The sequence below is a fragment of the Parus major genome, chromosome 2 (assembly GCF_001522545.3).
Source record: "Parus major isolate Abel chromosome 2, Parus_major1.1, whole genome shotgun sequence".
In the NCBI taxonomy this organism is placed as follows: domain Eukaryota; kingdom Metazoa; phylum Chordata; class Aves; order Passeriformes; family Paridae; genus Parus; species Parus major.
In genome coordinates this window covers 127,896,077-127,915,626 of record NC_031769.1, presented here as the reverse complement: position 1 = coordinate 127,915,626, position 19,550 = coordinate 127,896,077, and the positions used below count along the sequence as shown (strand labels likewise).

Sequence of the window (19,550 nt, the reverse complement as noted above, 5' to 3'; positions counted from 1 at the left end):
CTGTATCATTTTGGAGTTCAGTTTATATTTTAAAATTACACTCAGGATTAGAAGAAAGTTGAGTTACCTGAAGGGACTTGGAGAACATTAAAGCTACCACAAGACTCAGTAATGGTGACACTAGTAAGGCTGAATTTTCAAACTGCAGAAGGTAGCCCCCAATGAGAGAAAACAGGTAGATTCTGTATACCTCATGCACCTGTTGAAGAAAAAAATAAACAATAAAATAAAACTATGATGGATATAAATCCTGCTTTTTAGAGCAGTAGATAGCTCACTTCCTCTGTTAATCAAGGGATTAACATATCTCAATCCTTCTGAAAAGTATTGCACGTGAAAATTATTCTGGTCAGCTTCAGTAACTAATGGACAATTCACAAGAATTCCGTAAAAATGCCAGAAGCAGAAATATTTTACCAGGTCTCCCCATTCAGTAACACCTCCCTGTGATACAGCATAAAGCAGTAACTACAAGTCACAAGGCACACACAATTTGTGACAGAGCTCACCTGCAAACAGGTGCTTTCCTTGCCCTCAGAATAACTTGTTCACTAACCTGTCTCAGGAATGAATACTCAGACTGTTATCTATACTTGCTGTTATTTACTATTTGATAAGCAGATCTTATAAACCTTGATGCTTGATTCTTCAGACTTTTACCAAAACACCCATTTTCTCTCTTATATGCCCTGCTTTGAACTACAATAGATCAAACATTTCCCACTGCTGAGGAACAGAATAAAAAGAAACTGAAAGAAGAGGTGAAGAATTAAAATCCCATGCAGTTTGATATCTAATAAAACCAGAAGGCACACAAGTACAAAGGAGCATATATACCACTGGAACATGCAGAATAAAAATGCCTTGTTGCAACATTTCTAAGAAACATTTTGCAGAATGAATTTAAATAATATCTTGTATTGAAAAATCAATTTGCCTTCAACATCTGTCTAGTCTATTTATTGGCAAATCAGTGCAGGACAGGCCACTGAGGGTGAAAATGAGCCCTTTGACTGCACAGAGCCAACAGAGCACTTCTTTCATCTGCCCACCCTGCTGCGAATAGGTGAAAGAAGAGGCAGCTAGACCAAAACAGAGGAGTATCGTTCATCACTCTTTTAGCTCCCCAAGGATGTTTCAGGTCTCAGAAGCTTTGTTCTGAGACACAGCAGTCCAAAAGAGACTCAGTTTAAAGTTATTTTATTCTTCTGGTGGATATCACATGCACTTCAGCTGGGCCCAGGCTGCAAGACACTCATCATTCAGTCTCTTGTGCCCTCTGGAGCTCCTGAGCAGTATGAATGGCAGGCAACTCAGAGGCTGCCTGTAAGTCCCCAGTCAGTAGGCTGAAAAGTTCCAATACCTTCTCTGTCTGTGCTAGGGCAAAGCTGTCCAGCAGGAAAAGAGAAACAGCTTGGACAAACAGGAGATAATGACTGTATTCCCACATCATCATGAAGGTATACGTTGAGGCATTCACCAAAAGATAACAAAACTTCTAAAACAAAAAAAAAATAAAAGAAAAGGCATTAATTTTGTACCCATGCATGTCTGTCACCAAGAAACTGCGGTCATTAAAACATAAACTATGGAAATAAATTATTATTTTGGGAAATAATTAAAACGCTGACTTCAGACGTGCTTAACTTTCAGAAGGAACACAGTAATTGTTGAAATACTCAAAAACATTTCAAGCCAATCAGAAGAAACATTTTTGAGAGAGAGTCAAGGTAAGAAAGTAACAGCCATCTTCTTCAAGAAAAACAGTTTACATGAGAAAAATCCTGCCTCAGTTTATTAAAAAAATGCAGCACATGGTCCATTACCACACTGCTCTCTCTGAGCCCTCCTGGGCGCATAACAAGGGAGGGCACAAGTTGCTTAGCAAAAACTGCACATGCCTAGGTGACATCCAACTGGCTCTTCAGAAAAGAAGAAACAAAACATTTACTGTTTTCTGCCCAGAAGGGCAACAATAGCAGAAGTAACTACCCTAGAGTACAGTTTTACCAGCAGCTCTTTTATTAAGAAACTAATTTTGTTTTACCTCAGCAGAACAGTTTAGGTTCTTTTTTAAATAGCCTGTGAGAGCTGCTACTTGACATGCAAAATACGGCAAAGCCCAATTTTCTCTTGATGGTATAGAGTAATCAATTCTTGTTGTATCTGTCCTAGAATAAAGTACAAAGAAACAAAAATATTAAAATATTTATGGAACAAAAATATCAAGGAAAGCCTAAACATCACTTCCAGTTGTACATGAGGCCTTGCAAGCAAACTTTTCCTGATTTTGGTGCAAAGTAACACTGACACCATTTTCCTGCTTATACAGTTTGCAAATTTATTAACAGAATGGAAGGCCAAATCTTTACTCATCAATTTAGCAGGTGTCCATGTTAGCTATCATTTACAGTACTGAAACCAAAAAAGCATCTGCCTTGAGCCTTTTCTGACCTGCAATGAAAATCAGCTCATAGCTGAGAGAAACTATTCCTTTCAGTTCTCATATAATATATTTTAAACAAGTGATTTAGGTACTTGAGCACAACATACTCAGGACAAACTGGTGCTCTCTCACAGCAGCAGCAGCAAATATTTTGTCTACAGGGAAAATTCTGCCCAGCAAAACAAGAGAGTAAAGATGGATAGGGAGCATGCAGGGTTTTATCATGGAATGACTTGACAGTATCCACACAATTAGAGGTGTAGGTGAAAGTTTTTTAAAGTGCTAAAGTGACTCAGAAGCACAAGCCACACTTTCAAATGTGATCAAAGGCATCAGTCTCAGAGGTACATAGTCTTCTTTGTGTCTACTATGCCTTTAAAAAGGAGCCTCAAACTCCTTTATCATTCAGGTATTCAAAAGCATCACCTTTCATTTTTTCCTCTGAAGCCTCTTACAGAGGCATTTTTGGATCTTTTTTAACTACTAAACCTTTCATTTTGTTGACACTGTTTGATGTTATTCACTGTTGAAAAAAATTACAGATTTATCCACCATTTTTCCTATTTTCTACTGTTCATACCAGCTTGATGAATAGTATTTTCAGCTACTAATCTCAGATTCTGTCATGATGACTTCACACTCCTAGAAGATGCTTCCCAGCTGTTCAACTTTAAAGGTAAATCTCCAACATTTTGCTCCATATTTCAGGTGCTTTCAAGTTCACAGAAAGCCCCAGAGCTCCATGGTGACAAACCATGAGCATGAACACAGGTTTACATTGCCCAAATGAGGATCCCTATTATTGTGGTGCTTCATAAGGAGAAGGGGAATTCCAAACAAATTGTTTTAAAATAAAAAAAACCTTAATATTAAGATAATCTAAGAAAATTCCACTTTGCAGAAAAACCCACTACAAAAAGAAGATTAAAAAAATCAAATGTGACAATATTTAGAGCTGGCCAGAGAGTGCAATTCCGTTTTACAGCTGTTTTGGACATTTGTCTTCGTTCTTCATCAGCACAAAACCAAACCTCCTGAGGAATTTTTTTGAAAAATGAAATTGTGTGTGAATACTCCTGTATTCACACACATACATAAAGTCAGTTCAACTGGTAATGTGGATGGACAACAGGAGGCCTTTCCATTAAAAAAATAATTATGAGAATCAATGAATCTCTTGCAAATGTTTTCTATTCACCATAAGATATTGTTCTCACAGTGAGAACAAAAAACTTAATAAAAGCATTTCAATGCACTAATTAAAATCACTTCAATCCACTAATATTTTACAATGCCTTATTGACAAACTAGATTGTATAAAGATGTTTTTCTTACCTGTTAATAATGAACCATGCTACAGTCAGCATTCCTGCCAGCCAAGTCCCACTCATAACCCAACTGGTTACAAACAATGCAGTCACATAAATTCCCTGCAGTCCAAAAACTATACCAATGTAGAAATACACTGGTTCAATAACTTCCTGAAATTACAAATAAAAACGAAGAGACATAGTGGCAACTGAGCTGAAGCTGGAAATTATTACTATTTACAATTTGTTACTGCTAACAATGTGCTAGGTGCTTTACAAACAGGTAAGAGACGCCTCCTATTCTAGAAAGTACTGGGCATGCTTTTATTTGGGGCTCAGGAAGAACAAAGCAGTGTGAATTAAGTGCACACTTCAGGACTCAGCTTGCCAGTGCCATGATTTTTGAATTTACTTTAGCTTGAACACTCTATGTGTCAGATTTAATAAATCTATGCTGCAGTGGGATATAAAGATCAAAGGACTACTAGAAGAAGTTATAAAAGGGAAGAATTTGAAGAAGTAAAGATGTGGCAAAAATGGTTCCAAAATAAGTAAATAATAAAAAAGGAAAGATGAGAGAGGACATAAGTACACAGCATAAGCAGAACAAAGCCTGAGTAGAGTGTAAACTGACAAAAGGGTAATTTACAGAAGTGCTTTTCCCTATGGGCATTGGCCAGACAGGTACCACTATAACAGAATTCTGTACTCCAAAGGAGTTAACTTTCCTGTTTTTAATGGATAGCACAGATACTCCTGACATTTCTAAGTAGTCTGTAGAAGTAAAGAACAACAGATAAGGTTAGTGGTTAGTGTTAAACCCCAAAAATCCTATGGCAGAGACTGATCAGAATTGAGGAGAACCTGGACCTGGTGAGAGCCTTAGCTCAACTCATTCAACCAAAATGTATGTGTTCATCGAATCCAGCACAGAAAGTCTCATACTCACACACACAGATACAACCATAATGAAAGTACAGGAAGTAGGAGAAATGCACATACTTCACTACCAGATGCTTGATATAAAACACTGGCAATCAACTCTGGGTACAAAGTCATTTGCTGAACAGCATTTATGGTCTTCAGTGATACTGTCTTATTGTTGTGTGTCAACTCATAAACACCTACAGACAAAAAAAAAAATATTATTCTTGGAATCACTTACTACTGCTGTTCCTAAAAGAGGCCACAAAGTGTATTCAAAGGTAGGGGAAAACAGATTTGATCATTAAAGTTGCTGACTGATTCACCACACCTAGTTTTAAAGGAAGGAGAAACTTCCGTGTTAGATGTCATTCCACTCACTGATTTAGCTAGAAAGTTATTACCCTTTTTTCATCTAGTCTTTAAATAGAAAGCCCAAAACTAATCATCTGAAGCACAGTCTTTTCAGTAACACACTGATGTTACTGAATGCAGTCCTGGAACTACTTGCCTATAGATCATCTTCACAGGAAGATATTAAGGAGTGAGACAAATCTAACAGGGATGAGCAGGATGTATTAAACCCATCTCCAGAGGGACATCAGGTATGATGGCTTCATCACCCCTTTCAACTCTGCATTTCTGAGATTTCTAAGAATCATTCACCAAACACAATGTGCCTTTCTATGAGATTAAGATGGAATTGAAGCTGCCATGCTTGAAGGATCACTCCAAGATCATTCCAAAATGTTATAAATAAAGAAAAGACTTGTCAATACTTAGGACAATAGAGCAAAAACAATCTAAATCAAGATATGGGGGAGAACAAAAGGCTCAAAAACAATGCAACAGTCAAACCAGACAATTGTTTCCAGCTCTGAGCATATCTTGCTGTATGGTCTGCTGCTGGTTCTCTGTAGGCCAAACAAAGTCTTTCAGGACTTGTAACTGGGCTCAGCACAGCTGTAATACACTCTTGAAGACTGGATGCCTTGTGATACCTTGTAGACACATGAGTCTACCTGTTTGCAGAGACAGCGTCCCTGAATGAGGCATGCCGTCCACTCACAGCATGGGCAATGTCCCCAGAGGTCATGAGGCACTGAGTGTACCAAAGACCTCAGATATTGCTGATGTGCTACATTTCAGCTGGGAAACTGTTCAACCAATAAAATACTAACCACGAAGTTTAGTTTTACTGACTTTAGTGAGGTTTCACTAAGGGACTGAACTAATTCACTGCAAGATAGGGCAGTTCAACCTCTTCTCTCCTGAATTCCAGCCCCATGCTAGTGCAGTTCTGAACTCCCTGAACTAGCATGGAAGTGCTCCTTCTTCTTTTCACTGCTTTTGTTTCCCTTTGGTTTAGGGACCTAGGGTCAGTGAGCCCAGAGCCAGTGCAGGATAAAGAGCAGGAGCACAAAGGAAGGAGAGATCATAGCCACTCAGTCTGTTCTCCTTCCTGTTGCTTTCTGTCCCCACCACTCAGTGCTCATCAGCATCTATTCATCACAGCTGACAAGAGTAAAAACTTCTGTCAGGGACAGGATGGAGCAGATCAGCTTGTGACAGAAACTGTTCTGTCTTCTGGCAGAGGACAGAAAACAGTAATTTTCATCCCTCATTCCAAAATTCAACATAAATTATATTTACACGGCAGAAAATCCGCTACTGTCATACAGGCAAACTGAATGATAACTTTGATACAGGGCATCATAAGAGTAATATTAACCCTATCCTTTATTTGATTATTTGAGTATTGATTAAAGGAAATCTGCTGGAATACAGGATAGTTAACCACTCTTTTTGAAATGGCACTAAAAAGTTAGGACAGTGTATGTATTTTAATTAATCTGACCAATATACCTACATAAGAGAATAAAATTAGTTTTCCCCAGTCTGCAGGAGTTTTTTACTGCCTACAAAGAGAAAAAGACTTTTCAAAGTTAATAAAACAAATGAGTTTTGTACCTCTTTCAAAGGAAGGAGCCTTTAGCAGTTCCTTATAGAATGAGTAATAAATGGCACTGTCACCCTGAAATGTAATTTCTCGTTCAAGTTCCTAGGAAAAAAAATAAATATTAATCTCGTGCAATCTCTTCCTAGAGAAGACTATCTATTTGCAGATAGACTGCTTCTGTAACACAGTACATGGTTATGACTTCACTGTACATCTTCAAAATACTCCACAAAACATTACTCTTCACAGCATTTCTATCAGGTACATAATGCTCTCTGTAACTTAGCAAACATGCTTGGAATCAAAGCAATTCAAATCCACATCGTAAATCAGCACGAAATCCACAGGATCTTTTCGTATTCACAAACCTGAATTTCATTCAACTTTCTATACTTCACTTAATAATGGAGTTCTTAAGAAAACAAAACCAAACCAACTAACCAAAAAATACAAAAAAACACCCCAAAAGCCAAAATAAACACAGAAAACCCCAACAGCAAACCCACAACCCAACCCAAACAGCCCAACGCATAATCCTGTTGATCAGCTTCTGCAATCCCATTATGCTTCAATTATTTTTCCATATTTTAGAAAGGTATTTTAAGAATAAAGGGTGGCATAGAAAAACATACAAAAGCATGACAAACCACAACTGTTAGCAGGAAGAAAAAAAAAAGAAAATTAAGAAGACAAAAAAAAAAATAAGCTGTTTCAAAGACAGAGGCCTCAACAGAAGAACAGGATTCTGCAAGTAGTTTCAACATTACATGGATCAGATTTGATTTCAAGGACACAATTTGGCTTTTGTTGCAGTAGTTTATCTTTACCTGCCTGCTGGAAAACCAGAATTTCCGTTCATGATATGTAGAGAGGTACACAGCATACATCATCCCACTGGTGACTGCTGCCAGACAGCCAAAGAAAAGCTTTGCAAAACGCTGGATTAACATATCTGAAAATGAACAGTGGAAAAGCTAAAGTAGTCCAGAGGATTATGAAACAAACAGTACATCCTACATATGACTAACTTCTGAACAACAATTGAACTTACTGGCATGAGAATTAGCACACTATCAGCAGCACAGATACATTGAAAACCGGTTTGTTACTTCTGTCCTGTAGTTTTAATTCCCAGTTGTTATTGCTTCACAGGACCTTCAGACAAAATACTCAAAAACTACACTGCAAATTTTCTCCAGCAAGCTTTGTTTTCAAATGAATTTCAAGAAAGAAAAGCATCTTCCAGATAATTATAACAAACTCTAGATTCTACCCAAAACACCAAAAACTTCTTAAAAATTTTAAGAGACAGAGGTAGCATACCACATCTAACATAATTTCTGAGACATTTTCCATTCTGTTTTTGAATATAAGAAAAAACAAATCTGAATTTTACCAAACTCATTCAAAGGGTGTCTATTTCATCTGCAGCTTCCTCGCGTTAGTATGTACTTTTAACATAAAAGCTTTTGGTAGCTCTTTACTTTGGGTGAGCACTTTACTAAAATTACACCTAGTTTTAGTTCTGTTTCTTGAAAAGCTGTAAGGACTTTTTGTCTGCTCTTGTTTCAGTACCATTACTTCATACATATCAGCTTACAACCAGATCATTCCAGGAGCAATAAAAATATTTATTTGTATGCAAATAGTAACAGTAAATTTCTTAACTCCCCTGCCTCTACCTCCCCAAGCCTGAAACAGTCCAAGACTATAATTTCACTCCCCAGTACATAAAATGTCATTATTAAAGAACTCTAACATGCATGCCTGTTTTCTCTTGAAATATTTAAAAACCTAATTCAAAGTAAGTGTGTTATAAATTACTGTGCTACAAATATCTTCCCATAAAATGTAAGAGAACAATGAAAAAAACAATCAAAAAGTCAGCTGAAAATTCTGTAGCTTACATTTTGGCGACCTTCCCAGCTTTGAATTTTCTTTGTTTCTCTCCTCTGGAACCATTTTGTCAGATTCTGTGCTGTTTTGTTTCTTTCTCTCTCGCAGGTCTGCTGCCCCTGAAGACATTTTTTTTTTAAAGTTATTGTAACACAATACCTAAAATCACACTGGGAAATCCACACAGCAGCAGGTAGCAGCCAGTTACTGCTACTGATTCAATCCCATGGAAGACAAATTGGACAAAGACTCAATTAAAGTATGTCATATGCCCAACTAAAATAACAATGTAACACTACAAAAATTAATTCTTACGTTACTCCTTAGAAAAAACAACAGTATTCTCTTGAGGCCATACTCTGGGATTACCCAGAACCCAAATTGGAAGCTAACTGGTTTAATCCATTTGATGAACAGACATGAAGGAATGAGTAGTTTAGATACATTGATACAGACACTGGGAGAAACTGGCGCCAATTCCATTCTACTCTCATCCTGGTTTTACGCTGTTATAGCAGTGTAATAGAAAAACTGAGATGCCTATTATTTATATGGCAAAGGCTTTCATAAAGTATATCTAATATCACTTTTTTCCAGCTTTTGGATCTACTGGAAATAAGCAGATTTACAAATATTTAGTCTAACATGTAATTAAAATGCCCAGTCTGCTCAGCCACACAGATCACATCACAAGACCAAGGGCTTCTGTTAACTTTTTTGTCAGCAGTATCAGTTTGAAGTCCTGGACCATTTATTTTAATCTGAAAGATAACAAGGCTAATTCACAGACTGCAAGTCTACATACAAAAAGACTCACTGCAGAAAGTATTTTATAATTCCTACATTAAAGATACCCCACAATATTTATCTCATTCTGGAAGTGGAATGACAAGGTTTAACTGTAACTCACACTCCAGAATTTTTAGCTCTCCTATTTGACCTACTGTACAGCATTGCTTGAAATTTAGCAGCCACCAATTTTCCTCTGGACTTAAAACATCTCCTTAATAAACCCATCCAACTTCAGACTTGAAGTGTCAATCTTCACACCCCACAACAAAGCTTCTAAGTACTCTGGTTGTATATTACTTCAATTCCAATTCTACAGTCTACTTTTAATTCCTGGCTATTAGATCTAAAAGTTAGAAACTACAGACAGAAATATAAATGGTTAAAGTGATGTCTGCCTGTATCAGGAGACTGTTGTGTTAACAGAGCAATTTATAAATCATCCTGAGCAAACCAAGATCTCAATAGTAACATTTTTGATGGAATGAACAGAAAATGTCTACCTTCTTAAAAACAAGACAAGAGCTGGAAAGATTCTAAACAACACAAGGTGTTCAGTATCACATTTATTATCATGTCAATCCAAAATTAAATGTATACAAGCATCTCTTCATTACATGTATATGAGAAGTTTATCAGCAATGCAAACACCAAGTGCACTGTAGTTAAAAATCATTTGTACTATGTGAAATAAAACACAGTGGGAGAAAACCTGAGATCACAAAAGTAGGCAGATACGTGATTGGAAGGACAACTGAGTGCCCCTGTCATTCTAGTTATGACCAAAGCAATAGCACTGAGAACACAGGAGGAAAAGGCCTTTGCATCTCTGGCAGAGAAGTGTACCATAGCAGAAGTGTAACAAATTTATAAAGTATTGCATTAACAGCAGCTATAGAAAGCTCCCAAAAAAGTAACAATTTAAAATTCTACTTCTGAAACAACATCTCAATCAGCAAATGATCTTCACCTCGATTTTCAAGACTGCTCAACATATTCCCCCCCCAAGCAGTAACACAAAAAGATGTGTGTTACTTCTGTTTCTTGCAGCTGCCGCAAACAAGAAAAATTCTTTCACTTCAACAAATCCTTCAAAGAGAGTGAAATGAAAGTCAAACAAGGTAACAACTAAAAATTACCTAGAATTTTGAACTGATGACACAGCCTCTAATATCTCTTTATCCAACACATGATTTTTCATCTGCTTTTCACTTCGCTGTAAGTCCCCAGTTCAAACGAGTTCTTGTTCAGAAAACATGTGTTCCACTTATTTTTGTGTTTCTACTGCAGAAAAACCTAACTCATTCCTCCTTTGCGCCACTATACTCATCTACTTTTCACCTATTAATTGAACACTGTCTGTAACTTTGTCTTCTTATCTAAAGAAGGATAAAATAGAGCTGGGAAACATTCAGAGAAGGGACATGAGGGTGATTTAAGTTGTGCAATGGCTCCCATACAAGGGACGAGGAAGCAAATTGAAGATGCCTCAGTCTAGATAGAAAAGATGACCAACAGAAGCATGTCAGACATCTACTAGTTAGTGAAGTGCACAAACACACTGAATAGAGAGCAGTGATTCACCTTTTCTAATACAAGAAGTTCTCAAACAAACCTAGTGAGTCAGGCTAAAAAGAACCAGCTCATTGCACATCACCTTCATGCAGAACACTCCTACCCAAAGAATGTTCTGTAAACCAAGAGTTTGCAGAGATTCATAAGAATACCGACACAGTTGTGGAGGATAAGCAACTAGAGACCCCTGAACATACAGAAACCATGTGCAACTCAGAAAGTATCCCTGCTGAGAACAACTGGAAGGCTGGAATGCGCCATGGGACAGATTTGCATATGCTTGTTTTGCTTGTTTTCCCACATTTTTCTGGGTGCCTATTAACAGTTTTGTTTCTGCTGATTTCTCCAAGAAAACTAAATGCCATTTCCTATCCTCTACTAAGGGGGTTTGCACTGAAAAGACATGGAGAAAAATGCTTGTGTAGGGGCTAAGTGAAACAGAATCGCAGAATACCCTGAGTTGGAAGGGACCCACAAGGCTGATCCATGTCCAGATTCTTGACCCTGCAGAGGACACCTCAATAATCACACCATGTGCCTTTCAAAGCGCTTCTCGAAAGCTGTCAGGCTTAGGGCCGCGTCCAACTCCCTTTGGAGCCTGTTCCAGTGCCCAAGCACCCTCTGGGTAAAAAAACCTAGCTCCCTAATACCAACCTAAACCCCCCCATACGCAGCTTCAGGCCATTCCCTCGGGTCCTGTCGCTGGTCACCACAGAGAAGGGATCAGTGTCTGACCCTCCTGAGCAAGCTGTAGACTCTGATGAGGTCTCCGTCAGTCTTCTCCAGGCTGAACAAACCAAGTAACTTCAGTCGCTTCCCCTCAAGGCCCTCCACCACCTTCGTAGCCCTCTTTAGGGTGCACTCTAACGAACTCTAACTTAACGAAACGAGACAGAAAACTGACTCAAACATGCGGAAGGATGCCAAAGAGAAAGTACACTCAGGGAGGCATCCACGGAGCCCACAGATGCTGCCCCGGGCGCTCTGCCCAGAGACAATGCCAGGCGAGAGAAGAGAAAAAGACCCCACGTCCCCTGGAAACCGGCCCAGACTCCAGCTTGGGGCTGCAAAGGACAGGCCGCCTTGGGCTGGGGCCCGGGAGGCCGCCTGTGTCCTGCAGCCCAATGTTCCACCTTCGTTCGTGCGCGGCGGTCCCGGCACGGCCCTGGCACAAACCGCGGGGGGCGGCCACATCGCCGGCCTGAGCCAGCGGCCTGGCCCCGACCGCCTCCGCCCGGCCCCGGCTCCGCGGCCTGAGGAGCCGCCCCTCACCTTCCTCCATCGCCGGCTTGTGCCCGCCGCCCGCCGCTGGCTCCCCCCGCCGCTCGCTGCGGGGCGACGCGTCCGCCCCGGCCGCGCCGCCGCCACCGCCGCCCGCCTCCCGCCGGCCGCGGGGGCGGGAATGCTCCCGCATCCCCCGGCGAGCGGAGCGGAGCGGAGCGGCCCCGCGCTTCCTCCCACCGCCGGAACTGCGGCTGCGGAGCGCGGGGGGCGGCCGGAGGCGAGCGGCGGCGCACCGGGGCACAGCGAACGTACGGGGGCACTGCGAATGTAGCGGGGCACAGCGATCGTACGGGGGCACTGCGAGTGTACCGGGGCACAGCGATCGTACGGGGGCACTGCGAATGTACCGGGGCACAGCGGGCGCGGCGGCAGTACCGGGGCACCACGGGCACAGCCACCGTGGCGGGGCACAGCGAATATAGCGGGGCACAGCGGAGCGCTGCCGGGCGGTGCCAGCGCTCCCCTGCGGGAGATCCGCGCTGCCTGTCCCGCCGCGCAGCCCCCCGGGCCGCTCCGTGCCGCTGCCGCCTGCCCGCCCCGCTCCCGAGGGACCGGGCGCCTTCAGAGAGGCCGCGGGGCCCCAGATTAGCTTGGACGGGAGGAGCGGCGGGGGGACCTTATCGCTCTCTACGATTACTTGAAAGGAGGTTGTAGCCAGGGGAGCGTCGGTCTCTTTTCCCAGACAACCAGAGTTAGGACGAGAGGACCTGGCCTCAAGCTGTGCCAGGGAAGGTTTAGGCTGGACATCAGGAGGAATTTTTTTACAGAAAGGCTGATCAGACATTAGAACGGGTTGCCCAGGGAAGTGGTGGAGTCGGCGTCCCTGGAGGTGTTTAAGGAAAGGCTGGACGTGGCACGTTGTGCCAGGGTCTAGTTGACATGTTGGTGTTCGGTCAGACATCGGTCTCGATGATCTCAGAGGCCTTTTCAAACCTAATTGATTCTGTGATTACGGAACTGGTAACTCTTCTATGGAAGAGGTTTATGGGAATTGCCCCTTGGAGGCTGGCTGTCTCCTGACCTGCAGTAAGGCCAGTGGCCCATCAGCTCTGGAAAACTGATTGCTTGTCTGGCAGCTGCAAGGAAAAACTAAATCAATATGTGTGTCCTGTTGGAGTGTAAAATGAGATTTATAAGTTTCCTGGATTTTTTAATAAAATCTAAAATACTTCTGCAGTTGTTGATTTATTGACTAGGGAAAGGAGTTGCTTATGTTTTTAATGAGCCACATATTATCCATTGCATTTCTAATGTATCCTGTTTGATCTGGGGTTTTTTGGTGTTTTTGTTAGTTTAGTGGTTTTTTTAAGTTACTGGAATAAGCAACAATAATCATTGCAATGAAAAGAACAGTAATTGTTTTAAATATTTGCTCAGACCTTTGGTACATGGACAGACATAAACAATTGCTCAGTTGTGCTCTAGATGTTCTTTTTTATTAAGCCTTCTTTGTACCTGCTCTTTTATAGTGTACCTTGTTGCATTTATTGTGCAACTTCAGTTTTCTACTGATGCTCCAATATGGATCATCCCACACCTTGGTTTCAGTAAAATTATAAATGCACATCAAGTTATTCACATGCATAACTGTATAGTTAGCAAAGAAATGAAAAACCCAGCCTGCTCACTCGATTTCCATTTTTTCCTAAGGAAAAAAATTGCACATTTGAAGGTGGGAGAACCAAAAACCATTTTTCATGCAAGTTTCTTTCTCCCAGAATGAATATGCTGAAATGATTGTTAAGGTAATGTTGAAAATGTTATTACTGTTGCTCTTCAATCTTCCAAAATGCTTTCTGTAACTAATATTATATGAAAGTTATTTCATGTGAAAGCTTATTATGTGCCCTAAACATTGTGCTGTAATACATTACAATGAATAAATACAAGGATGTTGTGTTCTTTTTCCAAGCTTTCTCTGTACAAACATGCATCATGTATCTGCATGGTGTCATTTGTTCTCTGTTTACATATTATTTCTAAGCCCTGCAGACATAACTTTCCTTTTTATTTACAAGTTCATGATACTGATGCATTCCAGTTTAACAATCATTCTTTCTCTCCTTTAGAGATTGTTGTCAGGAGACAGACACAGACCTTAGTATAATGCATTAATACTGGGCATGTTTGTCATTACACAAATTTTTTTTTAAAAATGTAGTTGTTTATTTTGTAAACAAACCAAGTTACATTTTTTTATGTTAAAAGATCCCATGCCTAAAAATTATCTTTCATGTTTCAATAATCAGGTAACGACAGTGGATATTTCACCAGTTCTCCTAATTCCAGCCTTTTGTAGGGCTAATTTTCAAGCTGCTAACTTACAGTTCTGGATTGTCAGTATCCAGGGGTTTCCCTTATTTTAATTATTTCAGATTCTTCCCTCCCCAAAGCTGTATATCTTGTATCAAAGTGTAAAAAAGTAGTGCCTACAAAAACAGGCAGTAGTGCCTGTTTGTGAAACCAAAATTTTGCTTAAAGTTGGAAAGGTGTGCTCTCCTACCTGATACTGAGACTGCGAGGAAATAAGTGGGGAGATATTGAGGGATAATGATAATATGGAAGCATTACTTAAAATTGGAACTAAGAAGTCCTAAGAAAATTAAGTTCCCCAAAATATATAGAACCTTTGGGATTTTTCCACACCTTTTTAATTCTTTTCCTGTCTTATTTCAGCACAGCTTCCAGTGGTTTTGATTGCTTCAGCTCCTGCCTTCCTTGGCTAGGATATAAGTGAGCCAGGTTATATTGTCATCTGCTGTATTGTAAAACATGGAAAATATACATTAAATCAAGGGAGCTGATTTAGATTTGCACTCTGAAACTGAGATGGGGACATAGAAACATGCTTTGGCTCTGTTCCCTCTTAGTTTCAATCCTCTGGTGGTAAATCTATGTTTTGATTTCTCCTGTGGCCTTTGGAATTTCTTCAAACAGCGCTCCTCCTAGAAGACAGCATCCTCCAGATGGAAGACACTACAGATAGGATTGCCATGACCATCTTCCTGTTCTTTCTACCCTGCCTCTTATATTTACTGTCCTTGAAGCAGCTTGAGAGATCCTGCATATTCATTTTCTTTGCTTCTTCCTGTCACTCCTTGTGCTTCCCTGTAATCTAGAACTAACTCATGTCACCCTGTGTTTAGATATGTGATGCTTGACAGCCTCTCATCCTGTACACTTTCTCTTCTACATCCTTCTAACCATCTCCATCTTCTCCATCCCTTTTTTTTCTCTCTCCATCCCACCTGAAAGAATTCCTTCTTTGTTTTCAGCCTCTTAAATGGCATTGATCCTTATCACAATTGCCTTTATCTGACCTGTAATTTTCCCTGTTAGTTTCTTGCTTTTCATCTTACCTCATAAGACCAAGCCAAGTCAGCTGACTAATTGCCGTATTGCTCCTTCAGCCCAGGTGACCGAAGAGCACTGTATCAGGATTATATATATATATATATATATATTTAGTTAGTCATGGTAAATGGACTACAGGAGAAAAATCTTGATAAATGTTTGTTCATTTATCAAACACACACACACAAACACACACCCTCAGTGATCTGACTTGCTTTCTGTACCACTTCCCTCTTTCTGCTCTTGCTCTAATTCTTGTTTGTGCTGCAGGTGAAGTTCCTCAGAGCAGAAGGCTGACCCTTGCATTTGTGAAACATGCAGAGTATTGTGTCCCTGGCCAGAAATAACAGTAAGGGAGCATAACTGGCCGATAGCTGCCTTGCCCTCCACGTGGCCTCTGCTCTGTGAGGAGACCCACTGCTCTGCTATTGTCTCTGTCCTTTCCTACACTCCTTTTTTCTCCCTGAGCTGTCTCCTTGACTTTTATCCAAGATAAAGCCCTTTGAGGTGGATGACTCACAGCTCTGCACTTGCTTTGACTCACACTTTGCCACTTAGTATATTGGTCAGCTCTTACTAAGCTGCAATTTGAGTTTTTTTATTGCTAATGACGACAACCCTTACAGCCCACATCTTTGATTTCAGTCATTTCTGCTGGGTCAGAGCTATGCTTGTTTTCTCCACAATTGATCAAAGTTGTATTTCCCTTTCTCCCTCTTCCTGGGTTTGATACCGTTTGATTTTTTAAACATCCCCTGAAGATTTCAGAGTCTGGAGGTCTTTTTGTCTCTGGTGCCCAGCTGTTTGGGCTGCATTTCTGAGGGTGAAGGTGCTGGTCCCCACACAGCCTGCCCTGCCAACATGGAAAGGCAGCCTCATCCCTTGCCTCCCCACGCAGCATCCTCTCTATTCATCAGCTGCTTGACCAGGAGCAGCTCATTGCCCAGCTTCCCGTGGCATCCCCAATAACACACCTATAGTGGTGACAGAAAGTTGGTGTCATCACATGGGTGCTGGTGATGAGGGCTTAGCAAACACTTCAGCTGGTGCAAAACAAGCACCAGAATTCAGGTGTCTTTTCAGTCAGTCTGTTGTCCATGAAGGGCAGGCCTAGCATGACTGGAGTCACTGAAACCCCATCCCTGGCACTGACATTAGCAGGAATGACTGATTACATTTAGGAAGTTGCTCTCGTAATATTGTGCTGGCCTTTTTTATATAAGCATTTTTCAGAGAAGTGGAGCAATGTGATCTTTAATGTGTCTTAATGTCTTACTAAATACACTACTCAGGCACATCTCCCATCCCAACATAGCAACCAGCAGCCTTAGCTCCACATTCTTGTCTGACCATGTTACAGTTGGCAGAAGAAAGGGCGATATCACTGCTTTTGATGGGTTTCCAACTTTAAGCAGGAAGCAACTTGGCCAGATACTCAAAGATTATAAATCAGTAATACAAGTCATAGCCCAAACACTAAGCAGACACGAGATCCCTTCTCAAAAACTGCATCTAGTGTTATTAAAACATCTTGGGCTGAAGCAGCCCTCTGCAGCTGGTGCTGCTTTTCACCGGAGTAGGAACAGACATACACAGTCGCTGTGCGACTGTGCAACTTTTGCACAGGCAAAACACACTCCAACCAGGCAGATTAGATATTACAAGCTACCAAGCTACTGCTTGTCTGCTAGGATTTCCTAGACAGCAGGAAAAGAAGTGAATGGGACTATACTTGGCAGTAGGGTACAACTTCCATCTGGGATGCAGATTCTTGACTCTGAAGCAGCTCTGATAATCCCAGCTGTAATTTTCCAAGAAGGAAACATAAGACAGGCAGTTTATTACAGAGAAGTGTGATTCCTCTAGGAAGGGCAGTTCTGTCTCCTGAGCTTTTTTTCAATCCCAGCTAGCATTGCCAGGCTTTGACTTCATTTCCAGAACTGATGCTCTCCAAGCCTGGAGTTGTCTGAGTTGAATGGCACCATTTGAAATTATTCAATTTACTGGTACCTGCATCAGTCTGTATAACTGCTTTTATGAGACATGGGGCACTATGAGAAATGCAGAGAACAAAAATACCTAGTGTGTAAGCAGGATGCCTATCACTGTGTAATTATGTATAACTGTACAGTTACATAAATGCTTTTCTTGGGGAATCACCAGTGACGGCAGCAAGCTTTGCCTGTCATGTTTGGGCTAGGTAAAGCACTGACTCATCATACTTTGAATACTGTTTCCTGCTTGTTCTATGGTAAATGGATTACTGCCTGCAATTTCAATAGTATTTAATGAAGATGAGAGATAGATCCAGTGATAAAACCAGGTTGTCTGAAGAAGTAGAATAATTTACTCCACTTGTCAAATCTGATAGTGTTACTAGAATATCACTAGCTTGTTTGCAGACTGATTCTTCCTCTTCTTGACAGCTGCCTTTTTATCAGTTGGGGTAACAATTCTAAGCATACAAACCATGATTTGACTCTTTTGTTCCTCCTCCATGTGAAGTATCCCCCTCCTTTCCTTTATGCCACTTACCTTGGGCTCATTTTTTGCAGTTGCATATTGCTTCTTGAGCTGTCCCACCATCTGGTATGCATCAAATTGGTCAAACCTTGGGTGCAGAAAGCAGCAACTTTGTGCTCAGCTCTTGGCAGGTGTCCTTGTACCACTTCTGGTTCCCCCTCTAGCTTGTTAGCTCATTCAGCTCTGGATGGAACCTTATTGCTTAGATGGAGAGCAATCCACAAAGAGAGCAATGCCCTGAGAGAGGAGCTGGCTAGGCAGTGATCTGAGCTTCTTCCACTCAAATGGAAGCTCCAGAGATGTCTGCATTGATGACTTTAAAGCACAGTGTGATTCCCAGAGAAAGGCACTATAATAGTTCAAGATAATTATTATCAGTGATATCATTACCACTGTTTCAGTGACTGTTACTGTAATACCTTATTGCAATACTTACACAAGAAGAAATATGCATTGGCAGACGGAGGTAGGGAAGGAAAGTGTTGGCTTTGCTTAAGCAAAAGGTGGCTAAATTTGACATTTGATAGAAATACAGTCATCTTTCTGACATTAGTTGGTTAGAGCATGGTACAGTAACACCAAGATTGTGGGTTCTACCCTGCTCAGAAATTGGACTCTTAAGTCCACTCCACCTTAGAGTATTCTATGACTCTCAAAACAAAAGCAGAATCTTTGCTTCCTTGTAAATCTGTGGGTTTTTTGAGTTAATACAAGCGGAGTCTGCACATATAAAACAGACAACCTGGATGGTAGGTAGATACAAGATCTATCAATAAGAAACTTACAGAGAAATTAATTTATGCACAGTTCTGGTGAACAGAGTCAATATGTTGGTGCACAGTGCTAGTGAAAGTGCCAAATGTTTATATGGTTTTTTGTGATGAGAGAATCTGAGGAAACTAGGCTTCGTGGTTGGCCTTAGCTGGCTTCACTGTTTTTTCCCGTGTACATTATGTTAGAGTAATTTAATATCCTTCCCAACTTTACGTAACTCTGACCTTACAGGTGAAGAGTTGGTGCTGCCCTAGGAATTGCAAGAAGAATGATGTTTGTTGACAGAGGTAGATAATATCTTCCTCTTCAGTGAGTCAGGATATCAGCAGCAACGACTTGGACAGGAATTGACAGGAAATTTACGCTTAGTCCTTGAACTCTGTGGTTTTGGCAGAGATATGACTGAATGAAACACAGAGTGACAGAGGGAGAAACCTGGATTTCCTCCCAGAGAGGGAGTTTACTTGAATTGCTTGGTCATGGACTAGCTTGTTTCATTCACAGAAAAAAATCTGAATCTTAAGAGAGACTACTACAGTACCCATCCCATTGACATCAGGGGCCCTGAGAAGCAGCTATTATGTAACCAATCTCTGCAATGTACTTAGGAGGGTGTAATTAATTGCTGTAAGTCTTCAGTGTGGCTTCACTGAATTCAATCAACCCCACAAATATCACTGAAACTTCTGTGGTGTATTTTGTAAACAGGATTTAC

At 40.8% G+C, this 19,550-nt stretch overlaps 1 protein-coding gene across 1 annotated transcript in view; it reads right to left on the bottom strand.

The window, feature by feature from the left end:
* Window positions 1-12,229, bottom strand: part of DPY19L4 (dpy-19 like 4) — a 32,460-nt gene extending 20,231 nt beyond the window's left edge. Inside the window, exons 1-9 of the mRNA XM_015618983.3 lie at window positions 12,173-12,229; window positions 8,548-8,655; window positions 7,468-7,592; window positions 6,652-6,742; window positions 4,759-4,880; window positions 3,782-3,927; window positions 2,048-2,171; window positions 1,364-1,498; window positions 68-199 (exon numbers count right to left, since the gene is read on the bottom strand). Coding sequence (XP_015474469.3) covers window positions 68-199; window positions 1,364-1,498; window positions 2,048-2,171; window positions 3,782-3,927; window positions 4,759-4,880; window positions 6,652-6,742; window positions 7,468-7,592; window positions 8,548-8,655; window positions 12,173-12,182 — 993 coding nt within the window. The 5' untranslated portion in view covers window positions 12,183-12,229. The remainder of the gene's footprint in view (window positions 1-67; window positions 200-1,363; window positions 1,499-2,047; window positions 2,172-3,781; window positions 3,928-4,758; window positions 4,881-6,651; window positions 6,743-7,467; window positions 7,593-8,547; window positions 8,656-12,172) is intronic.
* Between the last annotated feature and the right edge of the window lie 7,321 nt (window positions 12,230-19,550).